Source organism: Puma concolor, chromosome B2, assembly GCF_028749965.1.
Source record: "Puma concolor isolate L17-30 chromosome B2, mPumCon1.1.hap2, whole genome shotgun sequence".
NCBI lineage: Eukaryota > Metazoa > Chordata > Mammalia > Carnivora > Felidae > Puma > Puma concolor.
Genome location: NC_141671.1, coordinates 126,906,703 through 126,931,242, shown reverse-complemented (window position 1 = coordinate 126,931,242; position 24,540 = coordinate 126,906,703). Strand labels below are relative to the sequence as shown.

Here is a 24,540-nt window from a genome sequence, read left to right as displayed (position 1 = left end):
TTGAGCCTTTCCAGATTCGCTAATTCTGTGTCTCATGTAAATTAATTCCTAATTTACTGATATCTTCACTATTTTACTGAAACGACAAAAATGTTTTTAGCACACAAGTTTCATAGTGCCGGTTTGGAAGCTATAAATATCTGTAAGCTTTTGGCTGTATGTGTGGTTACCACTCCCTCTGGCAGAGACGCTAATGTTAAACGTTAACACAATGCTGGATGTTGTAATCCTACGAGGGAATCAAGTGGTTGTGCTCTAAGGTCATGGCTGGCAAAGGCACCTGTGTCCTGTCCAAAGGGCGGTGAATTCTGCAAGCATGCATCATCCCAGGCTTGCTCGCCTCATGCAGGCTTCCTAGGTATACATTTCGGTCTCAGTAGCAGTCCTCGCTGGTGACAGATCATAATAATTTTCATGGGTACTTCATATTTTTTTCCCCCCTAGATTGAACAGTGTGCCCTTTCATGTTTTGTTTCTCACACATAGTCGCAATTGTTTGATGGTGAAAACAAGTGATTGAAAAAATATTTATATGTAGTTTTATGTTTGATGTCAATAAAAGCTGATTCCATTTTCACTGCTTGAGTTTAATGCTGTGACCTTTTCAGATGGTGGTACCCATGATTTCACTAATTCAATAGAAGGTGGTATTTATGCTGCTTAGGAATGTTCTAGGAAGATTTTTTTTTTTTTTTCTTCAGTAAGAATTTAGCCACAATGGTGTGGAAGAAACAGGTTTTAAGCCCAGGTGATTATGAATTAAAGTTAGCTTAAAAAGAGAAAAAAGTGTCTCCCTTCACACACGATGCTTACTTAGCTAGCTGTGTTAGTTGTCTAGGGCTGCTGTGACGAATTACAACAAATGGGTGGCTTGAGATGACTGAAATGTATTCTCTCCCAGTGCAGGAGGCCAGAAGTCCGAAATCAAGATGTCCACAGGGCCATCTATGCTCCCTCCAGAGGCTCTCGGGGAGAATCCTTCCCTCCTCTTTCAGCTTCAGATGGCTCCAAACAGTACTTGTCTTGTGGACACGTAACTCCATTCTTGTGGTCTTTATCTCCTCCTCTGTGTGTCTGTGTCTTTTCTGTCTCTTTTAAAGATAGTCTTATTGTCCTTACCACCACCCTAACCCTGTATTAGCTCACCTTGATCCTTACCTTAAGTACATCTACAAAGACTTTATTGCCAAATAAGGTCACATCCTGAGGCTCTGGGTAGACAGGAATGTTGGTGGGGACACTGTTCAACCCATTACATTCAATTATAGATGTTTTAACCTGGTAAACTAGCGTAGCTTAGCTAGGAGGTAATAGGCAAGAAGCTATCATTGATCATCATTAACTTTGTGTATTCTTCTATTATATAACTTACTAGATTATGTTAGTTGTTTATTCATCCGCCTACCTCTTGCACTAAACCATGAGAAGGCAAAGCTTGTCTCTTTTCCTGACATCATGCGCCTAATAAAACACTTATATATTATATTCATATACATATCTATATTTATATATGTCACAGTGAAAAATTAACGGGGTAGGCTAGGATTGAATTTTACAGTTAATTTAGTCCCCACCTTCAGTGCACACATTTATAGCTCTATGAACTGCTGTAGGGACAGTTCGATAATGCTACAGATGTGGCTGCGATCGAGTTCTCTTTGCTTTCCAATTCAGTATTCTTTCTAGCATATAAAGTCATCTCTATATTAAAAGGTTTGACTGTAAGTATTCAGAGTGCTGGTAAAAGCGTACAACCACCCAAAACTCTGTGCACCGATCTATGTTCAGAAATCTTAATTCTCCAACATGCAGAATTTCTCTGTGTGCAACTTAAAAAGGCGACTAACCCCAAAGAACACTTTGAGGAGTACCTTTGCAATTGGTAAATTGCATGGGAGACCACTCAAAATAGGAAAAGACCAGGAATGACTCTGCCCGTCTGTGGGGGGTGGGGGGGGGTGTCACATAGTGAGATGGAAAAGGCTAAGTCAGGTGGCTTGACTTTGATCTTCACACAGCTGCTGGTTAGTTGGGCAAATCACCTCATCTCTGAAGCAGTCTATCAGATGAGATGAGTGATAAGGTTCCAGCTCTGTTCTAAGAGTTAATTCCACTGTCTGTCATTCCACATGCAGATGTTTTTCAACCCAGCAGCTTCTGGCGAGGGTCCTCTCCCATGTCTTGGTGGTCAAAGCAACTAGTGCACTGGCTTCCTCATCACAGGGAACTTATTAACCAGACACTACTGGTAATACTTGAAGACAAGGAGTAGAAACCAAATGAGGGTATGCTGAACCGTATGTTGAAAGCCGAAAGACACGGAGCATCCACACCATGTCCCAGGGGCTGCAGCGAGCACCCCAGGACACAGCCAGACAGATTCATTCTGTGAGTCAGTTTCCTGCATCCCGTGGAGTCAAAAGGAAGACCTGCACACAGCAACGGGTCTTGCAAACAATGGCCACTTCCGGTGACCAGGGGACTCAAAAGTCACTGAGCGTCTGGAGGGCACTCACAGTTCAGACAGCACTTTCAAGCAGGGTACTCCTGAGGCCGCCTGTGTAGGCTATTTCTCTTTAGATATGCAATAAAATTCCTTCTTCCACTTTGAACCTGTGTTAAAAGAGTTTACGGTAATCTTGAACTCACCAGAGCGAATCTAGCTTTTCGGCGGAGGAGGAGATATTTAGCAAGTGGATTGTGGCTGCAGCAGAGTTAGAAATTCACATCCTCTGATGCCAGCTAAAGTGCACCGATCTTTGTTTCCTCATCCAAAAATTGGCAATGCTGCGGAAAGGTAACGCGCTTCAGATTTGTATCCTAACACTCAAGTTTATTATTAGCAGTAGTCGCAATAGTAATGATAGTCAACATGTCCATAGCGCTTACAATTTGTTCGACACTGTTGTGAGTGCCTCACATATATCCACCCATTTATATAGACTCAGACAGCTGTGTGCAGAGTTTCACATCCTAATGTTTAGTGCTAATTATGTACCAGCATGTGAGTTGTTCCACACCAGAAAGAAAACAAGTGTATGAGTAACGTAGGAATAACGAAGTCAAAGAGTAGTTGTCATAATTAATAGCAAAGAGTGAAATGAAACCAAGTCAAGTGATTTCCTTTTTGTGTTGTTGATCACGTGAGGTCCTGCATCTGGTGCAATGGAAAAAAAAAAAACCCAAAACTGCTGATAAGACAAACAAATGGGCTTGCCCTTACGCAGTTCTGCGCTGCACTATGTGAACAGTCCCAGCTCCCTTCACTTTCCAAGATGATCCTGGCTGATTCCATGGTGTGAAACAGCGTATGAAAGATAGGGAGGTGTCAGCAGCTCAGCCCAGAAAGCCGGGGATTGGGCAGTGGCTTCCTGTAATCACAGTTGCTGGCTGACTGCCCTGCTCTCTGGCAGTGAATGTGGGGAGGTGGGCTGGGAGACAGCTGTGCCTCGCACTGCAGGCTACATGGGACTGTAGAGCACCAGCCCCTCCATGGAACTGCTTCAGAATGTTCTGCCTGAAAGGTGAGGGGGCTTTGGGCCCATTTAGGTGGGTAAATTTTAGTTAGGAAAAACTGTCATCTAGCATCAGAGTCTAAGTCACAGTGCTAGCACTATTAAAATCAAAGCTTGGGTGAGTTTGTAAGTCTGAGAGCGAAAAAGTCATTGTTCTTTTTTGTTGTTGTTGTTGCAAACAGGAAGAAAGACCTCCTGCTGGGGAGATGGAATTTTCTTTTAGACAGAAAGGATATTTCTCTGTTTGGATGTGTTTTGTATGCGTTTTGTCACAGCCAAAGTAGTTACAAGTTTAGTGTTAAGGAAACTCAATGAAAGTAGGAATGGTTTACAGTTGTTAGCATGAGTTCTGTCAGAGAAGTTTTCATGAGATAAGTTGCCCATGTAAAGGATCAGCATGAATGGAAAGAGGGAATCGATTCTCTTCCTTTAAGCTTTAATGTGTGGATTCAGGAATGGATTTAATTTTACTGTAGAGCATGCTTCTTGTTCTAGCTATGTATAGATGATAGTACTTCCTAAGTACCGTAAGATGGTGAACATATGAGTATATGTAGAGATTCCCTGATTAGTTAGGAGTGTTTTCTCTTTTTTGGCAAGTGTTTTTCCTTCAAACTCTATTTTGTTCCGACTCTTGCCTTCATGTAATTAGTTTAGACATTAGAGAGTGTGTTTGTCTATGAGATTGTTGGACTGGAAGAGTTAAAATTAATTTCCTTGGAACTGGGGTAGACTCTTTTGTTCGTATCTTTCAGCGTATGTCATTCCGTTGATGGAAAATTCTTGACAGCTTTTCAATTTTGGGACATTAAGTGATCCTGGCTTTACTCACTTTGCTGATTTCTCCTTTGTCCACAAAGCCTATTAATGAGTTAGAGACATGGATTCTGTAGTTTGCACTTTTACAGTTTTAACTCTGATTTGACACCTTAAAAACCAGCAACGTCTTTGATAGTAAACTTTGAGCTTGGTATGTTTGTTTCTATGGTTTTTACACATTTGATGAAAGCAAGGGGTAAGAACAAACCAGGACATCACATTTTCCTCTCCCTAAGAATTCAATTCGTTCTTGCTATAGAGAGTAGCTATCTAGTTGCAGTGGATTTCTAAAGAGCTCTGTAAGAGTGAAATGAATTCGGATAGTTCTGAAAAGTAATTTTAGATGAAATGAGTTATGAACTCTTGTGATGCTGTTTGTTAAAAAAATGTGTTTGCTCAAAAAAAAAAAAAAGTATAACCATGAAGAGCCAGAATTTAGTATTATGGGAGGAGGGTGTATGCTAGCCTAGTGTAATTTCCAGAGTAGTTGAAATCATGATGATCTAATGATAGCTTGAGGTTTAGGATTTTTAATTGAATGCAGGTGTGGAGTTTTGCAGGGTATGACTTCTGCAGCTTCAACATATTTGTCTCCACCTATTCCCATAACAGCCATTTCATTTTATTAAAGAATCTATCAATTTCATGGACTCTTAGTTTCCGTGGTAACTTAGGAAATTTTAGAAAGTCAAGTGAATGGCATGTGATGACAAGCGAGTACTTTTGTGCTGAAGAGTGCGTTCTAATCAGGAATCCACAATCCCCTTTAAAGCTCACTCTCTGATCTCCCAGCAGCCAGGACACACAGTTGACATTTGGCTCTCTTCCTGTGACTTATAGCCTTTTGATTTACAGTAATGATTTGTCAGCTGCCCTTTGTGCTTCATATGAGGCAAACACATGATGAAGGAATAGCGAGTGAGGTTGCACACAGGAGTATGAAGGGCTCCTTGTGGGTGCTTTGTGTTCCTACTGTGTCTGTGTTTCCCTCTGTCAGAGACTTTTTCAGAGGCTTCCATTAATTAGCCTGTGTCTGTGGCCAGCTGAGGTTCTAGGGGCTATTGAGTCTGTGGTTTAGCATTGACGTTAAAGGAAAGACGATTGCCCTTCTTTTGGGTAAGTCATGTTCCTGAGTATTTCTTTTAATTGTTGAAAGGAAACATTCACATCAGATGGTCTCCCACACTGCTGCAGGGTTTCCTTTTCTCCATTTAGACTATTTTTTTTTCTAAAGTCATGTCTACTCAGTTTTTGCTTGGTTTGGTGCTAGAGAAAGTAACTTCTTGGAAGAGAGATGTCATCTCTGTCATTTCTGTTGGCTGTGATAATTCACATGGTTTCAGTTTCTCTCTATTATTGCCATTGAAGCAGTTCAGAATCGTTCACTCCACCCAATTCATTGTATATGAGCAGCATCTGAGCTCCCACTCTCTGGGAGGATGCTCTCTTGGGTTCTGCCAAGGTCCCTGTGGTTAACAAAGCCATGGTGTGTTGTTCCTTCACTATGTAGTCAGTGATGTCCTGTGGTCTAGGAAGTGCGTTTCCGGCTCATCAAATAATATGATTAACAGCAAACCACCATGCATATATTAGAAACCATTCATGGATTATTCTGTTGAAACTATTAGAATAACATATTTTTACCACGAATCCTGGGTGGAACACAAGTTTGTCTGAGATGATTCAGAATGCAGATTTCTTAATTAGAGCACATCAGCTTCCTCTTTGTAAATATTAATTATCTTTGTAGTGGCACCTCTAACTGTGAGGACTGATTTCTTCCTTTCGGTTTCCAATCCATCACAGACAGATATTTTGTAAGACAACATTATGTTCTGCGTGATGTCACCACAGTGTCACACAGCTATAGAAGTGAAGCATTTTCTCTTGTTTCTTGTAGCAGACCGATAGCAAAGCATTGGCCACCTGACACCGATCCTAGAGTTTCTGTAACAAATTACCAGTAGGTACGTGGCTTAAAACAGAAATTTCTCCTCTCATATTCTAGATGCTAGAACCCAAAATCAAGGTGTTGTTAGGGTCATGTTCCCCGTGAAGCCTCTTGAGAATCTTTTTTTTTTTGGCTTCTACCAGTTTCTGGTGGCCTTGGGTATTTCTTGGCTTGTGGTTGCATCTCTGGCTCTGTTTTCACATGGCCTTCTTCGTGGGGTATCTCTGTAATTAAAAAAAAATGTTTTTTTCATGTTCATTTATTTATTTAGAGAGAGTGCCTACATGTGCACACGAGTGGGGGAGGGACAGAGAGAGGGAGGGAGAGGATCCCAAGCAGACAGCGCAGAGCCCAACATGGGGCTCGATCCCACAAACCACGAGATCGTGCCCTTCAGCCATCCGGGTGCCAGTATCTTTGTAATTTTTATAAAAAAAAACACGTGTCATTGGATTTCAGGTCTACCCTAATCCAGTATATGACCTCATCTTAACTGATTATATCTGCAAGGATTCTCTTTCCTAATAAGGCCACATTCTGAGGTTCCTGGTAGGCATGGATTTGGGGGGGGGGAGGGGGACACTGTTTAACCCTTTAGAGTAGACTGGGCATAAAATCACTTTGATTGAAGGTAACCTTATAGGGGGTGTATTGAATGGAGAGCTGCACTGTAAGAATGACTCTCCAGCGTAGCTGCTTGGGGATGCACTTGAAACTTAAGTTTGAGACGGGTTTGTCTGGGCAGGTAGAAGGGTCAAGAATGTGCCCACTGTGATCAGTCACGCAAGAGAAAATGTTGCCTTTTTCTTTCCTAGAAATGATCAAGTTTTCTTCATTGAACGCTTGCCCTCCTGAGAAAGGGGAAAATCAAAAACAAAGTTGAGCTTGGTTCACTGCAGTCAACTCAGTGCGAGCCAAAATTTAAACAGTTGCATTAGATAGCTCAGTCTGTTGGATGACTCAGTCTTTCAGAATTCTCCCATTATCCTCCTTCCCTCCAAAGTGGATTTTGTTGCTAAGTCGTCCCCTTATTAATGTAACACAAGTGATGCATGCTAAGTTACATACTCTTGAAGCATTGGCTTATTTGTTACATAATTTTTAAAATTGTCAAGCAAGATACCTCTCTGTAGTTGAGTTCAAAAAATAAAGTGTTGTTTTAAAAATGTCATTCTCAATGTGGAAAGGAATCATCATAATCCTTTTGTGGTCTAAGAATAATTTCAGTATGTTTTATGAGCATCATAGACTTTAGTTTCTGAATTTAGTATGGGGTTTTACTTAGTCAACATTCTCTCCAGGGATTTTAAACCTGGCTTTGGTGTTGGACTAGATTCTTTCCCTTTCTCAGCTCTTCTTGTCAGGCAAGATCTAGAAATCCAGTTTCATGGATTGGAAATGGAGTGGGTGTACCCCAGCTGCCTGCATGCTCAGCGTGGTAGGGTCCTGTCTTTAGCCTTTTCTGCTTCACAAGTTACAGACAGACTTAGGAAAGCCTTTAGGTTGTCTAATAATAGCAGAGAGTTATGTTGGAGATTACAGCTATGAACTATCTCAGGCATGTGCTTCTGCTCCCACGAGGGCCGTTCATACTAGAAACTCGGCTCTCTCCCTCCTCGTGCACCCTGGAACAGACCACAGGCTGCTTTCCAGTTGTCTTGTGTATGTTGTGCATGTAAAAGAATTCCTTAGATTCTTTTCTTGGCAGCATTTGGAAAATAATGTCTGGAATCAGAAACAGATTTGTTATTTCTGTGCAGAAACAAGTGCATTTTTCAAGTTAGCTAGCAAGTAACCATTTGCTCTGGAAGGTTCCCCACCCCTTCTTAAGTCAGTATTAAACTGTCAAGTAAGCACTGAGCAAAGTTTATGCTATTTTGCTATTTGACTCTGAGCGTCACTTTGAAAGACTTTGATAATCAAAATGCAAAGTGACCTTGAGAATATTGCATCTTTTTGAATCTGGGTATTTTACTACTCATACATGGAGATTTTGAGATTTACTTAAATTAGCAGCAGCTTTTAGAACTATAGTCCTGCAGGTCTTTCCTATTTCCCCCCTCTTCTTTCATTTAAAAATTGCATATAATTGTTAGTCAATAACCGACAGCTACCACGGGGAATTCACATTTGCTCAATCTGCAATTTAAAGTAGCACTTTTAATAAACACACTGGTGATATCATGCATTTTTCAAACTGGCGGGCAAAGCCCTTGAAATTTAATAAACCAAACAAAGCTAGCCCTTTATTGCCTTTGTCTTTCCCTTGAAAACTTTATCATGCTTTCTGTTTCTTTCTTCCTTGTCCTACTAATCAAAATCTTGTTTTTAAATATGTTAAAGGAAGGAGAAGCCAGATCACCATGCTGAATAGATGATATAACACAAACTAGGAGGTGCTGTCCTTCAGGAATGAAAAAAGCAGTCAACCGAGCCTTGCTGCCTAAAGCTCACAGGCTGGGGGTCTGCTTATTTCTGGAGCATGCTCTGTGCAAAAATAGTGCTCTGGGTAATTTGGTGGAACTGAATCAAATGACTTGAATTCCCAAAAGCACTGGCAGCGGTTTTGGTTAAGTTCTCCATTTTAATATCTCCTGTTCCCTTTTTACCTTTTCTTGTTTCCTCTTCTTTCCTGTCTTTCCTAGTTTTTTTTTTTTTTTTTTTTCCTTTCCCCCTCTTATCCTCCTCTGATTGCCCACTGGGGGAGCTGTATCATACCTCAGCCCGATTGAACTCCTAGTTACAGAGGTGTGATCGGCAGTCTGCACACGCGTTAGTAAAGGTGATATAGTTAATAGACGAAGGCAAATGGATCAGTGTGATGAAGGCAGTTTACCACTCGGGACACCATGTCACCACCATCAGCCAGGCACAAAGGTATGCAGGGGCTCGTATTTTCTTATTGTAAACACCAGAAGGAAACACTGCTTGAAAACAACCTAAGGGTCTTTAAGCAATTCATAGCTTTTGCGTGATTAAATAGCTTGGCAGGATTTGTTGTTGTTGTTTTTTTTTAATTGGGGGACACTAGGCGGGAATATGGATATTCTTAAATTGAAAAATGTCAGATTATTTTATAAAATCATACGTAGCAATTGAATTTGAAATGAGGAGGTCTTAATTCGACAGGCAATGTAACAGCAAACTATTTGGCATAACGTTAGCAGTGTTCATCCCCCATCTGCTGGCAACGTGACACTTACCAGGTTTTACTGGGGTTTAAATTTTTTACTGTGGGTCCTGTCAATGTGGCTGATATTGAACCTTTGAGACAAAAAGCCATGCTGACTTGAACTCGGGTTGAATTTGTACGTGGGAGGAGTGTGCATGGTAAGAGAAACGTGAACACTCATGACCACTCTTTCTTTGGAATGTCTTCTTATAACAAAAAGATATAAATAGCGTAAAGTGAACTTTAGGAACTGTGTGTTGAAATAGAATGAAAGTAAATTTATGTTTCAGTGGAGAGTGGTTTTCAAAGGTCAGATTGTATATAGGTTTGTTCTTGAGAAATTTTGGAAGGCACCATTTGAAAACAAAGAGAATCTCTCCTTCGATGACCTCAAGAAGACATCTGTGATCTTTATTTCAAAACTGTGCAAGCTCTGTTGTTCCCAAAACTTCAGAATGAAAGTTGTGACCGATGATGCCTCTGCTCTCCCAAGTGAACCACTGTTCACAGTAGGGGTGGGAGTGAGGGAAGGCTGGACCGTGGCTTCAGAGGGTGTTCTCAATAAAGGGAGGCAGAGGGCGTCCACATTGCTCAGGCCAGCCTCAGGAGAGAAGCAGGAGTCCAGGAGATTCTAGAGTTGGCGGAAGATCGGCTGGGGAAACTGATTTGCACCAGAAGTTAAGAATAGAGATCTTTCGGGCGCCTGGGTGGCTCAGTCGGTTAAACATCCAACTTCTCCTCAGGTCATGATCTCACGGTCCATGAATTTGAGCTGTGTGTTGGGCTCTGTGCTGACAGCTCAGAGCCTGGAACCTGCTTCTGATTCTGTGTCTCCTTCTCTCTCTCTCTCTCTCTCTCTCTCTCTCTGCCCTTCCCCCACTTGTGCTCTGTCTCTCTCTCTCAAAAATAAATAAAAAACACTAAAAGAAAAAAAAAAGAAAAAAGAATAGTGACCTTTCTGTTTTTAAACAGAAAAGGTTCCTCCCCAAATGCAAAGGGCGCTTTGGAAAATGCCTTGGGATTAGATGACAGGGCAGGAGAAAACAAAAGTTGTGGAAGCACTTAGCAGCCGCTGGTACTCCACTGCTCCCGCCTAGCCATCTCCTGCAGATTGCATTTCTGCTTTCTCCAGACTCTTCCCTAATTTCCAGAGGACGAAGGAAGCTCTGATCCCTTCTTTTTTCCTAGAAAAGTGTTGCTGTAACAGAATCCCCAGTTTTAGGCAAAAAAAAGGCCAATATTATCCCAAAGTGGATAATTTGTACATCTAAGTTCATCCAGAATTTGTTGAGATTCTGAAATACGTCTGAAGTTCATCTCATCTGGCCAAAATGTTTTGATAGAATTTTAGGTATAAGCGTTTATTCATCAGATGTTGATGGGGGCTTACCACATGCCTGGTGCCCCCCATCCCCAGGAAAGCCTCTGTCTCTGATGCTCCTGGGTTCCTCAGAACCCCCAGGCCTGGGTTTCTGCAGCATCCAAGACCTCCAGCCTCTTCCCTGTCTACTTGGGCACACTGTTGGGGGTTCCTCTTTCCCCAAGGTGGACTTTAAGAACAAAGCAAGTTATGGATTAGACCTACCTTGGGCTTCTGAAAGTAAAGACCAATTTGTACCCTAATCTGTGAGTATAGTGTAACTATACAGTGAGAAAGACGTCCTGCTGGATTTTTTTTGTTTTTTAAGAGAGAGTACACAAATGGTATAGGAGGAGGGGGGGGGGGAGAGCAAACATGAGATTCCAAGCAGGCTCTGCACTGTCAGCACAGAGCTCAATGTGGGGCTCAAATTCACAAACTGTGAGATCATGACCTGAGCCAAAGTCAGATGCTTCACCGACTCAGCCACCCAGGCGCCTCATATCCTGCTGGATTTTTCTCACAGCATATTTACATCAACTTTTGTGAAGTTTTCTGCAATCGCAGTTGTATAAATACACCCAGATGAATACAAAGTACTAAGAGTCACATATACTGGCAAATGAGTGTGATAGCAGTACAAATATTTTGAAAGCCCTGGAAGCCAGCGAGAGCATACTGATACCTTTCTAACTGCTTCATCGGAAGTGTTTGCTGCCATAGCAATTGAGACAAAACCTTTCCTTTTTGGAAGTGTTTCCTGGCAGAACAAATACTTGATAAAAAAATTTGAGCAAGATTTGGACTCCTCGTGATGCCTTTCATAAAACTGTTTTGTTTTCAGACAATCTCTCCATAATTATATGAGCGGAATGGATGGATGGATAGTTTTATCTTTACATAGATGGTAGTGTCCTTATTTTAGGATGACTGCTGAGTGAGAAATTGGTAATGAGGTCTCCTTAATCGCTGGGTTATTTCCCATCTCCCCTAATTCCTAATCCTTCAGTGATTGGTAGCCCACTTTTCATCTCAGAATAAGCTTGTAAGCGTAAATGTGGTCCAACTGAATTGTCTGTGAATCACAACGGAAGTTTAACACAAGTAGCATCCTGGAAAGGCGACATTGTATATCCATCCCTCCAAAAATGCCGTCCGTAAACACTGAAAGGACTGAGTACATGTGAGTAGACTTTTGATGGCTTTAAGCTTGTTTTGAATATAAAACATTAGTCTGATACTCGCCATCACTTTTAAATTCTGGCTTGTTAGGCGATGCCTATAAAGACGGCTTGTCTTCAGTCACTTACTGGGAACGCCTAAAGCTTCAGTGTCCAGTGTCTTTTCTGTTTCCCATAGAAAGTTAATGTCGGTACGGCAAATGTTATAAATCTTCATTTGTGTGCTTTTTGGCCTCTGAGAGCAAATTTGGCTGAAAATGAGTTGATGTTACTTGCTCCCTGCCCCTCACTCACCTTCATGAAATCCTAGAACGGCTCCATTGTTGGCATGTTATCTGTAGGCGATAACGTGTCTGGGAGCCAAGGGGAAATCAGGAGACCCTAAAATAGATGAGATTGCTTTGGCACGTGACATACCAAAAGGTTCTCCCAGCCTCCTACTATTTTGGACTGTGTTTGACTAGATGTTCTTTGCTTTAATTTCCCCCTTTCCCTCATTTTAACATTGGAAAGTGACCTCCATGTTCTGTGCATGAGAAACCACTACCTTTGTCTGTCTCCTGCTTGACGTTGGCCCCTAGCAACCGTATGTGATGCCCGAGATGATGTCAGACTCTATGGGTCCTGTAGAGAAATGAGAGAAGAGGCTTCTCTTGGCCAGGGTCATGCTGCCCTCACCACACAACGAGAACCCGCCCTGTGATCCTCTAGTCACTGTCAAGAGCCCTTTGCTGTTTGCCCATAACATGAATCTAGTATTTGTGATATGCCAGTAGGGCCCACATTTTCTATTCCAGCCTCGACCTCTCACCTAAACTTCAGATGTGAATAGCCATCTGCCCGCTCCACGTTTCCAACTGGATGTCTAGCAGACTTCATGAATATATCGAAACTCCGGATCCCCCTTCCCGTTTGCCCCCACATCTGTTCCACTGTGCCTTCCCCATTCCAGCCGGCAGGGGGTAGCGGGGGGCAAAGGCATCTTTCCAACTGCTTAGGCCCCAAACCTTGAAGTCATATAGGACTCCTTTCTCTTTCACACCCCACATTCAGTGTGTTTGAAAATCCCATCGACCTGATTGTTAACGTCTTTTCCAGAATCTGACTGCCCCCCAGGCCTCCACTGCCCCCTCCCTGCCTGAGTCCCACTTGGACTACTACTGTAGAGACTTAGCTTCTCTGTAGAGACTGTTTCAACCCAGTAGCCTGTGTGAACCCTCAAAAACCCAAGTGATCGGGAGCGCCTGGGTGGCTCAGTCGGCTAAGCCTCTGACTTTGGCTCAGGTCCGTGATCTCACGGTTCGTGAGTTTGAGCCCCACATCGAGCTCTCTGCTGTCAACAGAGAGCCCGTTTCAGAGCCTCTGTCCCCCCACCCCCCACCTCTTTCTCAAAAATAAACAGTAAAAAAAAAACAAAAAAAAAAACCCGTAAGTGATTGTGCCGCTCCTTTGTTCAAAACCCCATTTCGCTTGGAGGAAAAGCTTGAGTCCTGGCGACTTCTCCTTATTTTGGGGCCAAAACTAAATCTTGGGAAAGAGGGGTTGTTATTTAAGCGACAGGGCTTGCAGCTGTGTCTAATCCTTTAGTCTGGCAGAAGAGGAAAAAGAGTCCCAGGTGAGTTGTGCTCTTGTTTGATGCTCATAGAAGGTGTGGCGTTTAGTGAGATTCCTTTGTCTTCTCCGCAAGGGGAATGAAGATCTACCCTATCTCATTTTAGCATTAAAGATAGCAGTCTGTGTATTTATGTATTTATTTAAAAAATATATATATATATATTTGTTAATGTTTATTTTTTGAAGAAGAGAGAAAGACAGAGTGTGAGCAGGGGAGGGGCAGAGAGAGAGGGAGACACAGAATCCGAAGCAGGCTCCACGCTCGGAGCTGTCAGCACAGAGCCCGACGCGGGGCTTGAATTCACAGACCGCAAGATCGTGACCTGAGCCGAAGTCAGACGCTCAACCGACTGAGCCACCCAGGCGCCCCTCAGTCTGTGGATTTAACGCCTGAGATGTACCTTTGGTGTTTACTAAATAGATTTGATAAAGTTTGGGTTGGGATTTTGCAACATTGATTCCCATGGCTTTTTTGGTAGAGAGCCCATCCAAATTAGAAAGCTCACTTACATGTTTAATAAGTGGTTTTTATTCTTCTGCAGGTATTTGTTTTGCTGAGCTTTGGTGTGTTATAAGGGACAGCGAAAAGTCCTCTCATGACAAGTACAGGATGTTTTCCTTTCACAGCATTATAAAACTGGAGGGCAGGTCTGACCCCCTCATTGAGTGCGATTTGCATGTTCTTTGAGACACATACCGCTCTTTACGTGTGTGGTAGTGATTGGTGCTTTCACTTCCCTGCTAGATTCTACTTTCCTGGAGGGCCCAGCACATCAGCTTGACCAAGAAGGAATTCCAATCAGTATTTATGGATTAAAGGCATGAAATGTAATATGTAGCCTCGTTCAGGTGAAAAGGACGTTAGCCATCACTCCCTCTGAAAATAAATGGGCATCTGGGACGATCGCTTAAAATACAAAAGTGTATTTTTCTACATTCAGCTGAAAACATGTAGGCAATAAGCAGAGCAAGAAAGATTTTTAACTTTCAGAGTCTTATTTTCTGTAACAACTGGATAGAAAAATCTAATGCAGCGATTTCAACCATTAATGGCTGGTGAGAGTGGGAAGCTGATAATAAAGAAGGAGAAAGGTAACGTAGTTCTAGAAATTCAAACATTGTGGTTAAGGGGGAGGGGCTGCATTTTTCAGGTGCCTTCTTGGTCTTTGAAGTGGCAGGGTCACTCAGGGAAGTGGCCAGGGTCCTGCTGGTCCTGCTCAAGCCCCATCCTGAAGGGCTTGCACTTCTCTTGACCAAGGGATTGAGGACTTACTCACCAAGGAGAAACATACCCTTATCCAAGCAGTTTCTTTCCACTTAGCTTTAAAACAAAAACAAAACAAAACAAAAAACACCACCAGTCCAATGCATAGTCTGTTGAATGGGCAGTTGAGCCTGGGCAAAAAAAGAAAAGTGGTAAAATTGTCTTTAGAAGTATGGATTTTTTTTTTTCTCTTAGCAGACCAAACGTGAGGTTTTTGGGTTTTTCTTTTTTTTTTGGTTTTTTTTTTTTTTTTAAACATCTGCTGAAATATTTCCATTGGAATTTTACGTCCTTTGGTCTTCTCATCCCTTGTTGTAACTTTTCAGGTGCACTGGATTATTTCCTAGGGCCCCCTGTATGCAGTTCATTCCACTTTCATCATAACCTTTGTTCCCCGTTTTCTCTGTAAATATGCATACGATTTGGTCACCGTAGTTTTCTCTCTGGACTAGGTAGCATGAGAACAAGCTGGTTATTATTCAGGACCTCATGTCAGACTACGCCTAGAGGTGCTCTATTAATATCTGTTGAGTGATTGAGCACTTAGCTGCGTTAGAGACTTTATTCCTTTCCTTCATCTCTGTGAACTGTTATGGTTATTAAAAGTTACAAGAACTTTGATGAAGAGGTTGTCTTTTCAGCTCAAAAACAATGACGATGACAGACCCATCATTTTAATGACCAGTTGAGATCTTACTAACATGCACATTCAGGAATATGAGCCTGAAGCCTTCTTGATGTTTTTAACCAGAACTAAAATTTCTGCATGTGAAGCAGAAAGACTCTTAACCTGGGAGTCAGGGAGCATTTCCGGATCCTGAGTCTATCATTTACTGACTCTGAGGAAGCCACTGAACCACTCTGAGCCACCTAACGCATAGAAGTGACTGTCCTGCTTGCTTGTTGGGGTGATTCTGTGGGAATCAGATGAGATAAGGCGCCCGGAATGTCATGGGAAACTGGCAGCCCTCTGTCTCCTCCTGTTCCCATTCTCCCACACTTCTGTCAACCCTCCCGCTTTACTGTGCTCTGGAACCCGTCTGTCCTCTCTGTCTTCTGGGCCAGCGCTGCCCAGGAGTGAGCATTCTTTTCCTGGCTTATCAGGCTCCTATCTCCCTGATTCTAAGCTACTTGTTCCCTGGACCTACCCAGACTCTCTCGAGAATGTGGTTTCTTCTCTTCAGTCCCCTCACTATGTTATTGTTTTTAGGTTAAAGTCGATTTCCTTAACATGACGTATACGAGCTCTTCATGAAAGAACGCCTCCGCATTCTCCTCTTCAGCTTCAGTTCCCACTAGCCACTCCGCTTCCCATGTTTACCACTTTTTTTGAGAGAGACCGACAGAGAGAGAGTGGGGGAGAGGCAGAGAGAGTGGGGGAGAGGCAGAGAGAGAGAGGGAGAGAGAGAATCCCAAGCAGGCTCTGTGTTGTCAGCACACAGCCTGACTTGGGGCTCGAACTGTGAGATCATGACCTGAGCTGAAACCAAGAGTCAGACGCTTAACCAACCGAGCCACCCCGGCACCCCCATATTTCCCACTTTTGTTCGTCTTTCTCTGCATGTGCCAGGATTGTCTGCTTAGGAGGAATCTCTGTTTCTCCCCTGGTACATCATCCTCACATTTCGATTGGACCAACAGGACTCCGTTCAGACATTCCCTCCTGTAGAAGTCCTCCACGCGGACCTTCCAAAGCTGGTTTTAACTGCTCTGGGTGGCCTGCCATGTTGTCCTACAGCAGTTTTCTCGTGCTGGGCAGTAAGGCAGGGAATGTGCGTTCTTCCTTGCCCTCGATGCCAAGAATCACATAAATGTTGGCTGCTTGAATCAATTCATTAATACTGAAACGTTTGAAAAATGTGAGGGGAAAATTCTGGCGCATCATCTGTCTTAGCATTAGAAACAAAGTAGGAAACATTCCCCTGCCCATGTATAAAGGTATGAACTGTTCACACCTAGGGTACTGTGCCTCATTCCAGCTGTTCTCTATAAATAATTTCTCAGGTGTTGAAATGCACAAAAAGTTTCAGTTAAGATGATGTGCCTCGGAAGGAGAAGCAACTATGCCAAGAAATCCTAAAATAATTGGGATTTACCTGGGAAAACCGTGTTTGGGATGCAGCGCCACAATATTCTGCAAGAGGAAGTGACGTGGATGTTTTCGACCAGAGCTAGGCCTTCAGGACGAGGGATAGAGGATTCATCGCCTGGAAGAGTGGTGCAAACTGAAAATATTAACCCATTCGAGAAAAGCACTCAGAAACAGCGATTGAGCCAGAACTGATTATCAAGGTGAAATGGTCTCTTTTGGCATGGAGGCATCCAAATAATGGAAAACCACTCTGCCGACGCTGATGGGCAAAATTTTGGCCCCCACCAGGACTTTCATCCCCTGGTGCCGTGCCTGTCAATGTGTTCCACTGCGTGGCAAAAAGAGACTTTGCAGATGCAGTTAAGGTTACCACTCAGTGACCTTAACGGGAGAATCGCCTGGATTATCCAGGTGGGCCCATGTAATCATTGGAGCCTTTAAGAGCAGAGCTTTCTCCCAGCTGCTGGTGAAGGCGAGGTCAGGGGGAGTCTAAGCGTGGGAAGGAGTCCGCGTGTTGCTGGCTTGAAGATGAAGGGAGCCACTAGGAAGCCGTGAGAAGGAACTGAATTTTGCCAACAGCCTGAATGAGCTGTCAAGCAGGTATTCTTCCATGGTGTCCAAATAAGAGCCTAGGCCAGTCAACACCTTGACTTAGGCCTTGTGAAATACATACATCTTTAAGTTTATTTATTTTTGAGAGAGAGAAAGAGAGAGAGAGAGAGAGAGAGAGAGCGTGCACGCACAAGGAAGGGGCAGAGAGAGAATCCCAAGCAGGCTCCACGCTGTTAGCATGGGGCCCAATGCAGTGCTCGATCTCACGAACCCGTGAGATCATGACCTGAGCCAAAATCAAGAGACACTTAACCGACTGAGCCACCCAGGTGCCTCTAGGCCTTGTGAAATCTTAAACAAAGGACACTGTGAGATAATAAAAGGGTATTGTGTTAAGGTGCCAAAGTCGTGGTAATTTGTTACAATAGCTGTAGAAAACTACTACACCAACAAAACAAAGAATGGTGCCAGAGCACGGGAGCTTTTTGGTGTGGGGACCCTGTGTCAGGAAGACTTGATTTCCAGTGGACCTTAGTATTGAATGGACCAAGTTTGAAAACACTAGAATTGAATGTCCTTTCTGACAGCTGTAAAGTGTCTTTATTTCGGGGTGATCCAAGATCTTTCCCTAACATCGGAGCATCATAGTTGATTCAAGGTATGCCCCTGAGTGGGTCTCCGACTTCTAAGGCCTCCAGTGGAAAAGTCAAGACTGATCATACGTTATTATATGCTGACTTTGTACAGGAGTAGTTAACAATAATCAGAGGAATAAAGATTGGTTTTGGTAATAGAATATCAAAAGCTCACTCTCAGTTTTTCCAAGTGTTGTGTAAAAGCAGGACATCAGAGGTGTTTACTTCTTTTTAGTACTGTTTTTCTAATATTGCCTTTATGAGAGCCATTCTGTTTGTCAAGGCCCCCTTCAAAGCCTTGAAATATACTCTTTTTTTGTTAATAAAAATGGAGGAGTTGATTCAATGTCATTTAAGAAATACTGTACTCTCACTGGAATTCTAATTTTTTTTAAATGTTTATTTTTGAGAGACAGAGAGAGAGAGAGAGAGAGAGAGAGCGTAATCAGGGAAGGGGATGTGAGGGGGAGACACAGAATCCGAAGCAGGTCCAGGCTCTGAGCTGTTAGTGCAGAGCTCGATGTGGGGCTCGAACTCGTGAACCTCGGGATCATGACCTGAACTGGAGTTGGACACTCAACCCACTGAGCCACCCAGGCGCCCCTCTTGTTGCAATTCTCAAAGCCATTTATTTTGGTTGTGAAATGCAGGACAGGCAAAAGTTAAGTCTGGGCTGTGCTTTGCCAATGTGGTGAATTTATTTGTATGAAATATTAAAACAGTTGACTTGGTATGAGTTGGCTTGTAATATTAGAACAGTTGAGTCTGCACGGGATGATGATAGAGTCAGAAATTAACAGAGCTAATAACCCTACTTAATCACTCACCTTTGTAGGAATTAAGTAATGACTGCCTGCATCTTTCTAGAGGAAAAATCATGAATTATACATTTATTCCTCTCAAACATGAAATAACAGGCTCATCAATAATTCTTTTAGTGACTAGTCAAAGAATGAAAGTTAAAAAGACTGGCTACTGACTTGATGGGCCACCGCTGCCGATGAAGTTTACAAAGTTGACAATGTTTTGTTTTGTTTTGTTTTTTCTTGCTTTAGTTATTTTATAGGTGTAACAAATGTGAGCTGTAATCCTTAATTTGGGAATGAGTTTTATTTGATCGGTGCATTAACTTCGTCGTGCAGAGATTGTCTACATTTTCTTTTCTAAGCCAGTCTCTCTTTGGCATCTTAGCATATTTATTTTCCCAAAGAAACATGTACTTAGTCTGAGAGCAAATTCATTATACGGTAGTGTTGGAAGGCCAGGCTAACATTACTAGCAACTTGTCCACTAAATAGCTACTGAATTGTCACCGTGCGCTTCCTTTTCTTCCTTGACATTAAACTTGGCACAATCGTTAACCTGGATCTGCTTCGCTTTTTTTTCTTTTCTTTCTTTTTCTAAATAATTTCACATCTCTTCCTTCTGAGTGGAAACCTTTGGCTCTTGCTGTTCTGCTGTCCTCCTTTACTTCTCTATTACTCCAGTTATTCTTGGAGTGTTAGGAATATATTTTTAGAAAGGAAATAGAAACAAAATCTTTGGGCTTATCATGTAATCATGTGAAATTATATTGACTTACAAAGCCTTGTAATTAATTATGCCAGATAACTTGCTTTCTCCCCATAATCCTGTCATCTGAGCCTGAGAGGTGCAATTTGCCAGTTCCCCGGTAAATTACAAAATGCGAATCGGAAAATGGCCCGAGTACGGCAGTGGAAGAATTATGGGAGGAAGAAATAGTAAGAAGGAGCTGGCCTCTAATTCGCAGGTTCTTGTCTGGGGCTTTCTAATCACTGATGACTTTAGCTCCACCTGTGGAACTATGCGGCCTGTGGGGCAAGTCACTTAACTTCCCTGGGTCTCTGACCTTTCATCTCTAAAATGCAAATGGTAATTACCTAACTGATAAGATTTTCATGAACTTTTAAGTGGGATAATGGATGTAAGGCTTTGCCCGGAAGCTTAGCTAAACCCACTAACTGTTAACTGGCATTTTTCTTTCTGTCCTGTGTGCGTGCTGACCGCTCACAGCCTCTGCCCGTCTCACTGGTATTTGTCCCACCGTAGTGCCAAACAGGATCTTTTCACTTTGGGTTTTTGGTTTCCTAAGTGGATTGGTAAGGGTCCTAATAGGTACGCACTTCTTTCTACTTTTCATATGTAAATGCCCTCAGCAAAGGTCTGGGCGCTGGTAATCCTGCTGCACTCCGACTTGCCATTTAACTGGAGCTCTAAATTCAGCTGCTCTTCGCCGATGTAAAGGAGGGGGTTTGTTTTCATGGTGTCACAAGCCTCATAAGCTTCATAAACTTCTTTTGTCACTTCAGATTTAAAAAAGACATTCCCCCCCCCCCCACTTTCTCTTTCCCTGCTGCAGTTGCACACTGCTGTTTGTGAGTAAAGTTGGAGCAGTCATCTAAATGTCTACGTGGTTTTTGGTGTTTCATGGTGTTGTTTCCCTCTGTACTTGACTTCAGTTTCCAGAATATGTAACTACGAAAGAAATCCTTATCTGCACAGACTCCGGTGCCGTCTCACAGAGCTGGTCTTGACCTCCTATGTCAATAGGATAAAAAAGGAGGAGACAGAGGAGGGGAGACCGAGATTTGTGTACTGCTTATACAGCTGGCTCAATTTGCTTTTCCTGCTTAAACACGGCAAAGCAAAGACAAGCTAAAGTTACACACGTGACAGGGTGCATTCCCCTTTAAAGCGTATCTCTGAGTGCCAAGAGGCAGGATAGATGCTGGGGGGATTTCAAAAAGGTATCAAGAAAGCCAAACTTCTTATGGAGAACTATCAAGATGGATTTTATTCAACTTAAGACCATACGTCGGGTATGTTCAAATTCACTGGTGTTACAGATGAAAAGTAGAAAGGCAAGAGGAGATTTAAATACAAACGCAGCTTCTTTAGAAAGTAGATGCAGATACAGAGAAAGTTAAATTTCGAAACTGATGGGATGTAGCCAAAACTGCAGGCAGAGGAAAATTAGTAAACCTACATGTTTTTATTTTTAGACAAAAAAATGAAAAGCTCTTGACTCGAGGAACAGTGGAAAGGAACGTGGTTATTGAAACACCTTATAATAAGAATGGGAGTAAATGGCAATCTGCTGGAACAAATTTCATATGTCCTAGGTGTTTCAGGTGACAGAGGAGGGAAGTGCACATATGAGAAGGAAAAGAAGTGGGAGCTGTATATGGCAAAATACGATATTTTGACATTATGGCTTGGGAACCCAAGGGCACATTTTACAATTTTTTTTATATATGTTTATTTATTTTTGAGAGAGAGAGAGAGAGAGAGAGGGGGAGAGAAAATGAGTGGTGGAGGGGCAGAGAGAGGGAGACCAAGTATCTGAGGCAGGCTTTGTCCTGTCCGTGCAGAGCCCGGTGTGGGGCTTGAACTCACAGACTGTGAGATCATGACCTGAGCCAAAGTCGAATGCTTAACCACCTGAGCCACCCAGGTGCTCCTAAAATTTATTTTTAATCTTGGGATCATTTTGGCTAAATATTTTCAATTTTTTTTTTTAATTTTTCTAAAAGACTTCCTCATAAGATCCCCAAATATTTCTCCAACAGTTAAGTAGTCCTTAGAACTGCCCTAATGTATCAGCCCAGCTCACCTTTTGGTTTTCTTTTGCTTTGCAACCAAAGTGTATCCGTGATTTTATATCTTCTAGCTTTGGGTGCGTTATATAGTGAGTGTATAGGCCTGAGTCCTTGCTGTTTCTGACAAGCCGGAAGCATTCCGTCTTTTATCTATCTGTTTCACATTGTTTTGTGCCCAAAATAGAACTTAGAGTTCAACTGGTGCCATTTTACCATTTCAGATTTGAAACACCCAAGGCCCCGAGACATGAAGGTTCCAGGTCTCACGTAGCAGGGTGCAAACTAGCAATTGCTGTCCTGGGCCAAAGACTTTTGTCTCCAGCATAATTTGTCGACAGCCCAGTTGCTGTATGTACCAACCCTTCCTCAAGACCCTTTCAACCAATTTTCTCTTTAGCGTTTATTAAACGGAGCTTTGGCAATCAGGGCTTCCGTCGTTCAGATGATTTTCAGAAAGACTCTCTTTTTTAGTTTATTTCTGATATTTGAAGAGTGGCCCTGTGATAATTTTTATGCTATCCTTCAATATTTCAAAATCTGTTTTCACTTGGGAGCCCATGTACCGTGGGAAGAAAACCATTAAATCATCACACTAGTGTTTCCCTTTTGGAAGACTTTTTGGCAGTGTCTGCTAAAGCTGAATATATGCATTCCCCGTAAACCAGCAACTTCCCCTTCTAGGAGTCTGCCCAGCATAAAGGTAGAAATGTGTTCACCAAATGACATCTATGAGAATGTTCATAGCTGCACCGTTCATAAGAGCCCCAACTAGAAAAACAACAAAATAACAAGAAATGACCGTAAACAATGCAGGGAGTCAGCGTTCTGTCCGCTGTACAGCCGTGAGAATAAACAGACTCCTGCATGCACCACACAGGTGAATCTCACAAACACAGTGTGGAATGAACTAGGCTAAACACAGAAAGTCTGATTCTACTCCTACAAAATTCAAAACCAGGCGAGAGTAGTCTATGGTGATTGTGTGAGGGTGGCGTCACTTTGGGGGGTGGGGGTAGCGATGACAAGAGCATGAACAGAGTTCTGGGAACTGGGCGTCCTCTACATCTTGATCTGGGTACTGGTCACGTGGGCGTTCGCTTTGTGGCACGCTTCTATTTTGTGCACTTTTCTGTACCCCATAAAAAGTTGACAGAAAGCCCAGGCTTAATTTTAGCTTTTAGTTTTCCTGCTTCGTTTAAGTCCGTGTGGGGCTCAGCCCTCTGTCTGCTTCGCAAAGTGCTTGTTCCTGCCTTAGCTATTCCCAGAGGTCCTATTACATGGTGAGTAGGTAGGAGGAAGCCTTCAGCATCCCAGACCTGGTTTGAATTCTTGACCCGCCACTTGGCATGCTAATGGCTTTTGAAAATCACCTAGCTTCTTTCGGAGCCACTATTTCCTCAACTTGAAAAATGGGGATAAACAAAAGCTCCAGCCCTCGAGGGCTGTGATGTGTGTTAAATGAGATACTGTGCATGAAATGCTCAGCCCGGAGTAAGCACCATTTGCTTCTAGCTATTATTTTTCTTTTGTTTCCCTAAAGACTCTTCTGTGCTTTTAACATACGGAACAATCTTGCCATTCGGCACCAGGCTTGACCTACAGCTTAGACACAGGCTTGGGCTTTCCATTCTTACCTCCTTGGAAAAGATTTCATACTCGAAATTACTTCTCTGTACTAGTACTTCCTATTCATGATTACAAATCCATAAGCCAATCAAGAATTCCTCTCTTTAAAAAAAAAAAAAAAGTCATGAAAGGGTGTGCGCGTTGGGGAGGATGGAGGTCGTTTCTTTTTTCCATTAATGAAACTCATTAATTCAGAGAATAATTCCCAGCCTTTCTGCTTGAAGATTATTGTCATTCATTAACCCAGATTGTTGAATCTTGTTTCATAATGTGAATCTAAAAAAAGGCTCTGCCGTGGCTTGTGAACTCGGAAACAAATAAGAGAACTTGAAGAAAAACGAAGCAAACATTTTTTGAAAAAGGAAATCCTAAGGACTTATTTCAGTTCTTGACATTACTTGACCTTGCATATCCTTCAGTGCCCACCTGTTTTTCTGTCTTCAGAGCAAAACTTAGTAATCAAACACGTGGTCTGCATCCGATCTTCCCGCTTCCCTACTCCCTCGGCACTTGTTCATACACCAGAATCTGGATTTCTGGCCCTCCGATGCACTGTGCATTCTCTTCAGGGACATTAAAACTTCCACGTGACCAGATGCAGTGCTCAGGGTTCTGTCTTTGCCTTATTAGCATATTCTGTGGAGTTGCCTACTGCATTTCCCACGCCCCTCAAAAGTACTTCTTCTCCTGAATTCAAGAAACTACTTCAGCCACTTCTAGCTCCTGGCGTGGATTCTCCTCCTCTTTTTCTAAGGAAGAGCCATAGGGTTCAATCTTCTGTTCTCTTGTGCGCCTGCCTCCTTTCCCTAAATGTTGTCATTCGGTGGCTTGAAGTACGTTCTGTATGCTCGTTTCCAAGTGGTTTTAATCTCCAGCACTGGCCTCTCTTTTGAGCCTCACGCGACTGCCCGTGTGAGATTTCCACATGCCATGTCTGGATTCCTTTCCCCTCCAACCATTCCTCTGCTGGGGTTCCCCTTTTCAGTAAATGGCATCACCAGCCTCCATCCAGGCACCTTTGAGAGACAGTGTTCTCTTTGATCCCTCCTTTTCTTTCTGCCTCACATCCAGTCTTTCTGTTCTGCCTCCAAAATTGATTTCAAATCCACCCATTTCTCCCTTTAACAATGTTCAAGCTG

At 42.7% G+C, this 24,540-nt stretch overlaps 1 protein-coding gene across 10 annotated transcripts in view; it reads left to right on the top strand.

Annotated features, from left to right (window-relative positions):
- NHSL1 (NHS like 1) overlaps positions 1-24,540 on the top strand; it is a 246,724-nt gene that overhangs the window by 132,836 nt on the left and 89,348 nt on the right. The window contains exon 1 of one of the 10 annotated variants that reach the window (XM_086707996.1): positions 1,987-3,524. The exons of 8 other annotated variants lie outside the window; for them this stretch is intronic. In XM_086707996.1, the coding sequence (XP_086564122.1) occupies positions 3,509-3,524 (16 nt within the window). In that variant the 5' untranslated portion in view covers positions 1,987-3,508. One more of the 10 variants, XM_086707995.1, reaches the window with a different exon arrangement.